This window comes from Rhea pennata, chromosome 15 (assembly GCF_028389875.1).
Source record: "Rhea pennata isolate bPtePen1 chromosome 15, bPtePen1.pri, whole genome shotgun sequence".
Taxonomy (NCBI): Eukaryota; Metazoa; Chordata; class Aves; order Rheiformes; family Rheidae; genus Rhea; species Rhea pennata.
In genome coordinates, this window is record NC_084677.1 from 12,995,522 (window position 1) to 13,009,400 (window position 13,879).

The window sequence follows — 13,879 nt, forward strand, 5'->3', positions numbered from 1 at the left end:
AAGATCCATCAACAATCCATTTTCGATTGCAGCACAAGACAGAGGAAGGACCACTGACCAACAGAAGTCAATGAAGCTCTGTCACTGATTCAAGCAGAGATCAGTGTGGCTGGATGTGTCCCCTCTGTAGAGGAGGGGATCAAAAGGGCAAGCAGCCAGGTGAGTACACCCTTCTCATGTCACTGGATGTATCCAGAACAGCAAGTGGTGCCAGAAAGGAGGTGGTTGCATCTACCCCCTTACCCTGTCCCCAACCCTAGTGAGCCTACAAACCTTTTCTTGCTAGACCTTCGTGTCTAGACATGTGCCAGCTGGCAATTTTCTTCCACTTACGAATACATCTTGGAGATACTGAGGATCATTCAACAGGTAGCACATGTCAAAATCAGTCCCTTTAATTGATAGTTATTTATTATTTTTAAATAAAATGAGAAGTAGAGATTGAATTGGTTTTCCATCAGAAGCTCCATTCTTTGTTTGGCGACTTCTTGGACAGTTCGACCATACACATGACAACGCAATATATGTTACTTGCCTGCAGTAGCAGTTTGCTATAAACACAGTCCTGCATTACAAGGATTTACAGTTCTAGCAGCATTGGTATATACGAAATGAGAAGCCCTTTTATCCTTAAACTGCTCTGCAGTCCAGTCGAGATGATGAAAGTCATTGTATTTAAGGCCAGAGGAGACCAGGAGTCCATTCAACCAGTTTGGCTGTGCTAGGAGGAGCTGTGCAAATTGGGTCCAGGCACAAGAAGCCCAGAGAAATAGCAGCCCTTGGTTTTGCTGAACAGTCAAAAATAATTGCTTAATGGTTTTAGCCTTGCTTTGGAGGCTGGAAGGGAGCAGCATTTCCATCAGCTAAATGATCTCAACTCCTTGGCTTCCCTGAGGGCATTGCAAGAGGACAGACTGAGATCGCTCACAAAAGTCACTCTCAGAAGTTTGTATTCTTCCCACCCACTAGCAGCTTCGAACCTGAGCATGTCTTTGGCACAGCAGGTGGTATCTTTAATCCCACAGAAAGCCAGCCAGAAGCCAAGATTAGCAGAATTTGTTCTCACCAAAATCCAACTTACCATTACCTTCCTATCTGATCGTACAGGTTTAAAATGTGCATGTCCAGCTATTCTAGCTGTACTCAGCATTAGCCTTTCTGCAGGGAAAGGGCAGTTCGGCAACCTGCCTCTTCACTTTCTAATGTGTTTCTTTCTTTTAATCAACAAGTAACTACGACAGACACAACGAATAATGTTAAATGCACCTCCTCCCAGACAATTTTGCCAGCAAGGTCAATGGAATCAGGACTTCTTCTTTATTGTTTCTTTTGACCATGAAACTGGTCTGCTTTTCCTCCCAGAGAAATTTTTTAAGGGCCCACGGAAAAAAAATTAATAAACAGAAAGAGACATACAAATAAACACTAGTACGTGCAGGAAAAATACAAACCTTAGCACCATGCACTCCCTTCATTATTAGACAAAGGTTGGGAAGGGTTCACAAGTGTAAAATGCTCATGTGAATTACGAGATTGCTGCTCAGTTTTCTTTCAAGTCGTGGGCTGGAAACAGATGGTGGCTGTAGCATTTATGATGGCACAACATGTTACTGCAAGCCTAGCCATCTCTTTCTCTCTTGCTCTCTCTCTCTCTCCTCAAAAATGCCGCTGCAAGGAAAGTTGTGGAAAAACACATTAATAGTCTCTTCCACCACACAGTTTTCCAGCCCTTCATCCCTAGCCAGCACATGGACAGAGCCATCTTGTATCCCAATAAGAATACCCTTCTAATCCCTGTCCTAAATAGTTACCACTGAATGATCTATTTAATGGCGATTTAAAATGAGGGGTTTGTTAACATCTTAAAAAAGCCTTCAGAAAGCAGGTACTTGAGGTCATAGCAGATGCCTTGTGACTCCAAGTTCTTCCTAAGGGAAACTCTCAGAAAGAAGTGATTGGACTGTACTTCAGCTATTTATTATTTAAAGTCAATTCAAGCCAAGCAAGTTGATTATAAGGAAATAGAAAGACAGATACAACATTGCAAAGCAGTCTGGTGACTTAAGAGCCCAAACCTCACTTTTAAGCATGAGAAGGAACTTCTGTAAGGCCAAATGCTTCTTGATTTGAAGCAAAACAGCCTTCCAGTGTAGAGGTATCTGGATGCCTAAAGATACCAAAGAGAAATTAACCTGATTTTTAAGTACCTTGACTGTATTTAAGCAAAATCTCTCCAGCTCAATGACATGTGTGCTGATCCACAAAGAACTGTGCTTTGAGAAGTGATACAGATCACAGTTTCTTTCCACAACTTTCTAAAAGAAATAGCCATTCAATTTATGGTTGGAATTATTGTCTTTTGTACTACAGAGGCAAGTATAGCCTACAAATCAGAACTCCAATGTGTGAGATACTGTATGCGTACACACACAGCATACATAAAACAGGGTAGTGGAAGGGAAAAATAAAGTATTATTTTTCTTCCCAAATGAAGAAGTCAGGCAAAAAGATCCTGACTGACTCATCCAAGGCCATATCAGAAGTCTGAATCAGGACCTCTGAAGTCCTTATACAGAATCACAGAATCACAGAATGGTTGAGGTTGGAAGGGACCTCTGGAGATCATGTAGTCCAACCCCTCTGCTCAAGCAAGGTTACCTAGAGCACATTGCACAGGACCACGTCCAAGTAGATTTTTTAAAAAAAAAATCTCCAGGGATGGAGACTCCAAAACCCTCCTGGGCTAACGATGTTTTAAACCCCAAAACCTCTTTTACGTATTGACAGAATCCTAAATGATAGCACAGAATAATGAAGTTTGTTAAACCCCAAACCATCAGAGTACAAATGCCCAGCTTTGCTACCCACATGCTTCAGTCCTTATACAAATGCCTTGCTGCCTAAAATATATAGCAAATACATGTCCAAGTATACAGCATGGCTGTCCTTGAGTGAAATACAAGAGCTGACAGCAGATATATCCCATGCGGTGGAGGACAGCAAGGTAAGCTGCATGTTTGCAATGCCCTGCACATGACAAAGAAGCACTCCATACTGGCTGGTGCTAACCTGAGGACTCCACTTCTAGACTTGCAACCAGTGCAGAGCCGGGGCACAATCTTCAGCTCTCTAGTCTCTGTTGAGGGGTTTGTTTATGCCAGAGAACTCTTTAAATAGTAGAAAATTGTTCCTTGTCATCTACAGGATCTCTGAATGCTTTACAAATGTTAAATATTTCAGTTTCACAATGTCTGTTCTAGAGGAGCATCTACTCACTAGCACTAAATCTAGGAGCCTGGGATTCAGGCCCTTGTCCCACAACAGGATTTTAGCAATAGCTCTTCAGTCAAGTTAATTAAGAATCTAGCAAATACTAACTTTCTTGGCAAGTGTCACTGGTAAACCTAAGTATCCATTTTGTTTCTCTGACTTTGTTGGCTTCACCACCTCATTAAGAACATTAGCATCAACTTCAACATGTTCATCTTCAGTCATTCAAATGTGTCCCTGCTGTCCTTCCTACAGCTAGATAGGCGCAATAAGACAAAAATAACTATTCAAAACAAGATGAACTGTTACTATTCCCTTTATCACTATTCAGCAGCTAGACCAGGAAGCTCCTACAGAAATTCAAGTGTACACATTTAAATTTTAAAACTTTTCACTTTTACCAGAGATATTGAATCTTTCTGAGATATGACTACACATATCCACTGCCTATCTACCATAATTGCAAAAGCCTTGAGACCTTTCATCTACAGAAGGTGCCTTTTTTTTTTCTTTTGGAAACTTCATCCTGCAAAATTCATTAGTATCCTATGTAACAACGCCTTTCCTGTAAGTAATAAGCTATAAAGTGTATTAGAAGTTTCCACTTCTGGTTTTATCTTTTCCTGATCTAGCCTGAAAATTCTTTTGAAGCTGCTCAAAGTGTTCTTCATGTATGCTTGTTCTAGGAAACACCAGATCAGTATTGGCAAACTTCTCCTTAATTAAGCTAGATAAAGGAATCAAGACGATATGATCTGCTTAAGTTCTCACCTTTTTAAGGTACTGTTTTAAGCTCTTTTTTCACTACCTTAGAAAAGAAACATACTAAAGAAAACAAGGAAAGAAGAGACCTTAGTGGCCCAGATAGGGCTGACATTGCTATGGGTTTTCTAATGTTGATAGAAAGCTACTGAATAGTTAAAGCTCTCAATACTATGGAACAGTTCTGGAAACGTTGCAGATCACTTCTGAAACTAGCATCACTCCAGGCAATGCACAAAAGGAAAACACTAAACTTACACTGCCTTACCGCAGCTGAGTATCTTGCTGAATCACAACTTAGCAGAATGCAGAAAGATAATGGGAAACATTTGCAATTGCTAACCCCAACTGAAAACCCCTTTAGATGTGCAGATACAGCCTAGCCATATTGGTTTGGCCAGCAGGCTCCTCACAGCAGAGCTGCAAGTTAACCCTTCAAAGCACGTGCAAGAAAAACAAGTATCTCTGAACAAATACTGAAAATTTGATCTAAAGGCACCATTTGGGGCAACAGGTACAATGCACAGCTGAGCTTTACCCTACAGGATTCACACAAAGCCTGTTAAAAAAACACTCGATCTGTGACAAACTTTTTCTGTCATATTATGTTGTTGAAATTCATTCCATTCAAGGGAGAATTCAGATCTTGAGGTCATATCTGAGTAGCTTCCTGGCTCCAAGGAGACCCCGACCAGGTTATTTTACTGTGGATGAGTCTGGACTAAAAACGGTCTTCACTCCCAACTGCAGGAGCACAGAATCCCCAGTTTCCATGGGAGTCTTGCTGCCTAGTAGACACCATGTCGCCTCAACCATATGTTGCAGCACAAGCCCTCCCCCACACATGGGACATGTCAGCATCAGCGAAGCATGCGCTCTCAAGGTAAGAAGGAAAGGAAGAAACTCCAACTGCAAATTAGTGGCAACCAAGTTGTATCTTCAGGCACAACCATTTGAGCAGAAGGAGGCACATCTTGGCTTCCTTGAAGTGCTGCAGCCTCTCTCCCCTCCTCTGGCTCCTATGGCACCAAGCTCCCCTGATCATAGAAGAAATTCTGGCCTTTTATATCTTCCATCATCTTCAGCTTAAACCAGCACCATTTTGATTTAAGAAACTGCACAAGGAAAAAGGTGAAGCATGGCTGGAGCAGGAAGGATGCTCCACTCAAATACCAGGCTGCTCTGGGGTGAACTGGGCATGTAACAGGCACTGGAAAAGTCACTGCTGGGAAACATCTTCAACAAAGAGCAGAAAGCAAACCGGATGCTTGAGCACTGCTACCTAGAGGAAGAACAGTAACATTCACAGTGACACTGGCTGGTTCAAAATTAGCTTCTCTACACAGCAGACACAGGGGGTGGGGAGTTGAGGCCAACTGGGCCAACTAAAAGTCTTGTAAAAGTGAACTAAAATTGGTTGTACAAATCCCTTAGCTGGCTGAAAACCTTCATAGCCAGTGAAAACCAGCAATTCTGGAGGGCTCTTGATACTTCACTGAAGTCTTCGAGCTTGAGTTCATCCCAAAGGGAACAAGGCTGCTGAGCACGTCACCCACAGGCCCTCTGCAAACAGAATCTTCTTTCTTATGGTGAAATAGGGGATATTTTGAATTTATGTCTTGCTTCTCCCCTTGTGAGCAAACAAACCAATTTTTATGAGTAATTCTACCCACTAATTGCCAAGGAAAAATCTGGTAATGAATGCTTGCATTTTTGACAGGTCAGAAGCTTCCCTAAACAAAGTTGCTGTTTTATGTTTTCTGACAGCACATACTCACATCCGGGGATCTCGGCAAATTCCAGTGTGGATGAGTCTCTGTGGGAAATTGCTTTTCCAGATTTTCTTCTTTTAACTGCTCCAGGAAATGACTTTATTTTTACAGCGACACTAAACAGCAAAATATGAAACTATTATCTGCTTTGAGTTTCGGGTCAATTCTCAGGTAACTGTTATTTCCAGTGAAGTCAATGGAGTTGTGTCTATTTCTGCAGGTTAGAGATCTGGCCATTTATGTAATTGGTTTATCAGTTACTAGAACATATGGCTATCATTGGCTTAAGGAGTGTCGCATTTCACAAGTCTCAAAGTTCATCCAAGCCCTGATATATCGATAAGTGAAGTATTCAAGTATTATGGTCTGTAAAGACGATCATTAACTGCTGAAAAATTTAAGCACGAGGCTTTTTCATCAACAGCTATTTTGTCGCTGAATGATCATTACATGTAGGATACTTCTTAGGTATTTTTTCACCTGCCAAATATGCAAAGATGTCTTAGTACTTTCCTTCTACTGATTTTTGATTGCTCTCAAGAATCAAGATGTTTTTAAAATCTCTGGGGATTTCAAGTGGTATGGGCTCATCTGTATCTCTCAATGCTTATATTCTTTTGTATATATTCTTCTTGTATACCTGATCTTAACAGACACTCTCAGTTTTCAAAGATGAACAGTAAAACCTGTTGCACTGATTATGGAATATTAAAGATACTATGTAGAGGATGAGATACTAGGTAGATGTCTGATCCTGGGGCGATGAATGTGCAACTCTTCTTAAAAACTTAGCTCCTTATTTCCCCACGTGATGGAATACTCCAGCTTTTTTTTGTTGTTGTTTTTATGTTGAAGAAGAGAAGTTAGCCTCTCCTTGTATATTTTTACCTATATCCTGAAAGACACTTAGCAGGCACATAGGTCAGTCCAATAAGGAAGTTTCAGATGGTAAAAAATCACCAGATCAGATTTGATGGCCTGCTAATGCATCAAATACAAAAATGATTGGGTTCTCCTCTAGCCTTAGAAATAACACTGTAAGAAAGTGACACACAAACCTTCTGTGACAAGAATTCTATCACCAGGATGTTGCCAAGGTTTCATGTATCGATTATGAATAAGAGTTACAACTTTCGTAATTTCAGCTCAGGAACCGTGTATTTTTGACTTTATACCAAACTGGAAAGCTCACTAAACACCATTCAAGAGACTAGCATATAGAAAATAAACTTAGAGACAATATCCATGGAAAACAGTGCCTAACCTATGACTTGTTCTTTGATTTACAACTGTGATTGCAGGCCTCACCTCACAATCATATGCCATGATAATAGGGTAGCAGTTCAACAAGAACCAAACATAACGTTTTAAGTGCATTGTAGTGATTCTGAGCTACTCCAGCACCTAAGTCTGCTTGATGCAACAAATAATTACAGTGACTGAAGGAATGATAATGCACACCTGAACATGATCGACCTTCTGATCTTACTCATTTTATCTTCTATTTCATTTTTTATCTAAACTACAATGTCCCAAATTTCACCTGCAATTTGATGATTATTTTTTCCCATCTCAGATTCATCTTTGTTACAGAAATGAGTTCTCAAATTATATTCTCTGTGGTACCTTAATAGATCATCTTAAAAGGAATCTCTGTCAGTGGAATCGCAGTCCTGATTCCAGCCATGTCAGAAAACTAGTCTTTCAAATAAGCACAAACGCATATTTCAAAATGGCAACCTCTGTGGGAGCAGGAGAGAGGGGAAGTCTCCCACCTGTTTTTCTAGTTGTACGTTGGAGTCTTGTTACTTCTTCTTTGGGGTTATTTACAACATACTCCAACACTTTAAGAACACAATGACCCCCATCCTGGAATTGTGATCCTGAGTCAGGAAAGCTCATCCTATTCAAAAAGAGTGATAAAGCATCAACTTAGCTCCAATTGCCTGAAGTCAATGGGATGTTTGTCCAAAGTTACAAATATGCTTAGGCACGGGTATGAAGAAGGGCAGATATAGGCACCTCTTTAAGAGCTTTTCCATGTTAGGGCCTGGGAAAAGAATTCAAGATCGGGCCCATGACAGATACAAATCCCTTAGGAAATGTTACCCATGCCATAAATGGAATGAATGACTATGAACTGAGGGGAAGTACAATGAAAATTGCCCGCTGAATTTTTGTAAATTCCCATAAAATCAGAGTCTGCATTGGTTGTATATGCATAATTTTCACTATAAGTCACGAAAGGTTGACTCCTTAGAGATACAGGAAATGACTAGCTGATGATAGCATAGAAGATAGCATTTTTTGCATAGGCAGACAGCTGGTTTTTCATCAGTCATTACATTCTCTGATGATATGACAGTAGTTTTTGATCATGTATCCAATGCACAATAATTAGGCAAAATGACTTACCCTCAATCTTTTCAGTATTTAGCTCTAAGGGTGCAAGGATTCATTCTTGGAAAGGGAAGATGGTCGTGTGATTTAGGGCTCTGGATGAGCACTCAGATCTGAGTCCTATCCCTGGTTCTGCCATAGCCTTGCTGTGTGACCTTGCACAGTCATTTCTCCATGCCTCGGTCTTGCCTAAAATGGGATAACAATAGTTCTTTATTTCAGAGGGGATATGAGTTCGGACCTGTTCAAGGCTGTGCTGCAGTGAGACACTACAGCAAAGAGCAGCACAGAAAAGCTCAGACATAAGTAATACTTTGTTATCAAATTGTGGGAAAATGCACAGTAATTAAATAAAATAAAAAATATAAGCTGAAGTTTTGGGAATAAAACACTGACTGCTTCCCTCTGTTACCTGAAATTAAAGTAAACTTAAGCAGAGTCCTCACATGTTTGACTGATTTTAACATGATTGTGTTTCTGAGAACTGGTAGTACAAGAAGCTGAGGAGTAGAAACCCCAGGAAAATGACTTCCTTTAAAACAAATACATAACTCCATTTCTCTTTTAAAGTAACAAAGATTCCAGCCCAAGAGAGGGTCAGATAAATATTGAGGGTAAGATTTTCAAAGCCACAGAGAGGGCCTACGAACATGATTTCCTTCAATTTACATCTGATCATCCAAATCTGAGGAAGATTTGAAAATTCATCTTTGCTTTTGGGCACATTTTCTGATTAAATTATAAAAAGGGTTGCTGATCTTAGTTGAACTGTCAGATGTCTGGAATAGCTTCAATACCACTATTCCAGATACACAATACTATTACTGGAATTAGACAGGGCTTTAGCAGGGAGCTTTCAGTAATGGATATTTTTCCAAATGCAAAGATGAATCTTTTTCCCTCCTCAGGCGCATGTCTATATAACAGCACTTGTCTTTCATGTAGGGGTCAGTTATGGGCCCGTACGCCTGGGAGACAGGATCTCAGGACACATGCCTAGATAAAGCAATTGATTTAGAGATAAACAGATCAAAGGCTGTTCTCTCAGGCAGGAGAAGAGAGAAAAGATGATGAGAAAGAACCTGGGAAGGGAAATCGTTTCTGAGAAACAGAGACAGAGGAATGGGAAAGTCTGGGCTTCCCTACAGTCAGACAGAGAGTAGCCGGAATATAGACCACAGCAGGAGACGTGCTGCCAATCCGAGGAGGATGGCTGAGAACTTCCCAGCTGGAATGCTGACACCCGTCGAAGAGAGGAGACGTATGAGACACCAATCGAAGCAGAGAAGAAAGCCTAAGCTCAAAGACACATTAGAGCTGGATCTGTCTAGGAACCACCAGGGGCCTGAGAGAAGCAACTGCCTGTAGTCACTGTGCATAAAGCAGATGCCAAACAGGACGGAGGAGAGAAGAAAAGGAAAGCAAGCGGGCAGGTAATCCTTCATTTCACTCAACAAAAGCCACTGTAGGGCAGCTCTGGAAAGATGAAGCACAGAATTAAACGTAATGAACTGACTACAGAATCAGTGATCATGCACCAGTATCATAACACTGAGATTGCTTTCAGACAGTTCCCTCCACATATGTTTTTTAACCAGGAAAGACTTCAAAAAGGATAAAACCAACAGTTTCTGAATCAGTGGACAGTGAAAAAGATTAAAGAATGTTGAACAGAAAAGCATTTTACTCCCAAATCCCTGGAACGTGCAAGGATAAAACAACAAAGTGTTAAAGGATTCAGTGGAAACATGACTTATAGCAACTATCATCTTCAATTCCTTAATTAAGTCCCCCACTAGCCCCCCACTTCCCAAATAACAGAGTTGTCCAACAAATATCTTGAGGTTTCTATTGCTCACACTCTTTCTTGTAACACTCCAAAAGTTGCACATTAAAAGTCCAGATGGGAGTCCACCTCCAGTAGACAGTGGAAGAAGATAGGACACAGCTTTCACAAATGCACAGAGAACTGTTTAATTTACAGCCACAATGGTGAAACAAACCATTTCAGAGCTCGGACATTCAAAGTTAAGTCTGACACTCATTCTTATATTCACTTATTGTGCTTAAGTATTAGAGAACACAGGATTACATTAACAGTACACGACAGTCTGAGATCCCTGCAGGACCGAATAGCGAAAGGGATGAGCAAGAATGAGGGACCAGCCCCTCAAGTGGTGTAAGCTCCACTGCGGACAATGGAGCGATGGTGATTTACACCAGCTGAGGATATGGCCCTTGAAATGTCCAACTTAACTTTGAATTACTCTCTCTTGTGTCACAACCATTAATATAACTGTCCCTTCTGGTTGTACCTGCCATCTCAAAGAAGGACTACTTCCATGGCCTGAAAGGCTGGCGACTAGAATCTTAGCTGGACTACAGTAAATGGCACACATGTCATGACACTACTCCTCATATTTTAAAAACTGTGGACTGAATCCTCACCTGATGTAAATTAGCTTAGGGGCGCTGAAGTCAAAAACATTTGCCAATTTATACTAGCTGAGAATATAGCCCTGAGATTTTTGTGTTTTTTTGTTGCATACCATATAAACACTGCGCTTGAGAACAAAGACTCATGTGCGTTTCGTTCCTGGTAACAAAATTAACTAGAGACTACAAGTCTCAAACAAACAGCTACTGGAAAAGTCTCCATTCAGTCTTCATTCTCTCATGGTCTTCCGAATTTGGCATAACACATTTATTTGTTGGCACCCATAAAATGCATGCCTTTCAGTTTGCTTTTTTTCAAGAATTAAATATAAGGCCAGACTCACTGGTGGTGTAAATCAGCAGAGCTCCATTGTATTCAATGGAGTTACTCCAGGAAATCTGGCCCACAGATTTGAATGTAACCTTCTTATGCTAGTGCAACTACAGGACTCTTGACAATTCTTTTGCAAATTATTCCACTTAAGTGACTTTGACATCCTTTCATACCTGCACAGTGTCTGAGTGGGTCACATAACATTTTCTATCTACATGATTTTAATGGATATATGAACTTTTTTCATTAGATATCTTTTAGACAAAAAAAGGACTGAGCAACATTATTGGCATCCCACTGAAACATAAATATATAAATTACATTTTATACACTTTTTTAAACGCAGACACATACATTCATGTGCATAACATTGTGAACAGTACACTTAGTGGAAAACAAGCACAGACAATCTTAGTTAAATGTATTTCCAGTTTTGGTGCTCAACGAATACACTGGGAAAATGATCACAAAATAGAATGATGACTAACTCTATCTCTGCATTAGCATCTGAAGCCAATAATGCCTGTTAGCTAACATTGCTTTGTTTGGTTGAAATTGGACATAGTTGCAGGAACAGGAGGGGAATGGTTGAACTGTATTTAAAGAAATGGAAAGGTTAAAAATCTCACTCTTTTCTGTTACAAGGATCTAAAGTTCATTCACACTTGAAGATATTTTTGATTTGAGGGGGAACACTGTCTTCAAGACAAACTTTTTTGTCATTCCAAACAAAGGAGAGAAAACTCTTTCATCTCTCTGTAGATGTTTTACAAAGAAAAGAATCCAGTAGTTCATTTTACATATCCAATGTGATACTCCAAATAAAACAAAGGGTACATAATCCAGACTACTGGGGTGGGGCAGTGATTTTGGCCAAGTGAGTAGCCATGTCATATCTGGCACAGCCCTAAATTACCAAAGTAGCAGACAAGGGTTCAGCCAGGTGGCTCCCACTGCAATCCATGGGGAGTTGAACAATTAATCCTTTGGTACTTTGAAAATACAAGAGCTGTTGCCAGAGTATTTTACCTGCCCTGCTACAGTTAAAATAGATTTTGATGTTATTTGGGCTATTCTACTACAAAAATATGACCACAAAATGTTTTTTTTTTCTTTTTTTTGGTTCAAGAAAACATAGCAGGCTTTCTCAGGTATATAAAACTGTTAATTTTTAGATAAAAATACAAACTTCACCTTTACAAAAACACATATTTCTGTTGAATACACATAAAGCATAACATTTTACCAAAAATAAAGAATTTTAGGTTTTGTTCAAATATTTGCAGCAAGGTAGTTCCCATGCCACCATGACATTGTACAATGCAGATACAAGAATTTGTACATTTCACACAGCTCCAACATGTGAAATAAAAGTATCTGTATACTGATAAGAATGACAATTGCTAACACAATATCACTAGTAGGCAACTGGCATAAGTCTTAAAGGAAAAAGAAGGACTTTTGCGTGAATATCCTATGATTTGTTTACGCACATTTCTCTTTTTTTCTTTTTCTTTTTATGCAATGCTTTAAATTACGGGGGAGGTTGGGGAACATAAACCAAGAAACGTCTAGAAAATTATGCATAGGTATACCATTTTTATTTTAATACATCTCATTAGTTTGCATCCCACTAGGAGAAATACCATAATGTTTTGTGTTCTGCTATTGTTATCCCAGTCTTTCATATGTGTTATTGGCAAATGTAGTCCAAGAGATAATAAAAAGCTAGGCAAAGAGTAAAAAGAAAACTTAATAATCACTTTATGGTGTAAAAAAAAAAAATCCACTTAAGGCTCCCCAGAAGGTTTTTTTTTTTTTTAAAGACTTTTAAAACACCACCAAGCAAGGATGTATTGTTCTATAGTGTTTGCGTGGCATTTGATCGTTTCATACATTCCTGCTTTTTTTGTGCCTGAAGTCCATCAGTGTCCATCCATCTTCATCAAGAACACAGGCACATTTCTTGACGTAAAGCACCGTTGACTGCTCTGACAGAAATCCACTATTCACTTAGATTTTTGTCATGTTTTTGAGTACTTTTGGTATCCTCCATTCATTCAACTGTCTTTTTATTTTCTTTTCAGTATTTTTCTCTCATTTTTTTTCTTTTTTGGACAGGGAAGCTTCCTATTGTTTCACAGAGTGCTACAATACTTGCTTTGATGTCACATTAAACAAATGTACATTGTCTCTTTGTTCTCATTAAGTGTTCTTTTGAGCCAGTTTTTTTTTCACATAGGAGAACAAATAAAATATACAGTCAATAAGCACCATACATAGTAGGTTCAGGAATGTAACAAACCATGTACATCCATGTCCCAGAGAGAAGTTTTTTTTCTAGCTTATTTTCACCTTACATCTGCAGGAGAGAAAAAAGATACAATAACTCTATGATTAGAATCAAAGGTCCTATCCTCTAAGAAGATGATTTTAAAAAATACTGTTCTGCATGAAGAGTCACTAACCTGGGACAAGAAGTTCTAAATGCTGTTTTGATTGAGTTTACATGCTCACTTTTAAAGATGAATTTTACAAAATCTTTGCTTCTATCATACTACTCCCAATAAATATCTGTTAATCTGAAACAGGATATTAAGTTTAGCATTCTTTAGAAAAAATACATCAGTATAAATGCAAATTGCCATTGGGAGTTTATGTGCAAAAACAGGTGCTTGAAATTAAATTCACCATCATCCAGGAGTTAGGCACATACACTGCAAAATCCAAATCATTCCCACTCCAAATACTAAAATCAACTGCAACTTCTGTAGCTTACATAATTTCAGGTCATTAAGAAATGGAAACTCCATACTTGATTTGGAACGTGTACCGCCATCATCATACATTGCTAATTCACTGCCAAAGGATTTTAGCCACTTTTGCATTATGAGGGTATTACTTT

General features: G+C 39.3%; 1 protein-coding gene across 6 annotated transcripts in view; it reads right to left on the reverse strand.

Moving 5' to 3' along the window:
* Window positions 1-1,298: 1,298 nt before the first annotated feature.
* The window catches only part of PDGFA (platelet derived growth factor subunit A), a 34,271-nt gene continuing 21,690 nt past the window's right edge, over window positions 1,299-13,879 (reverse strand). For 2 of the 6 annotated variants that reach the window (XM_062588214.1, XM_062588211.1), the window contains one exon: window positions 10,154-13,336. In XM_062588214.1, coding sequence (XP_062444198.1) covers window positions 13,326-13,336 — 11 coding nt within the window. In that variant the 3' untranslated portion in view covers window positions 10,154-13,325. Of the gene's footprint in view, window positions 1,669-8,219; window positions 8,394-10,153; window positions 13,337-13,363; window positions 13,557-13,879 lie in introns of those variants that run through there. The other 4 variants (XM_062588210.1, XM_062588213.1, XM_062588212.1 and 1 more) reach the window with 4 other exon arrangements.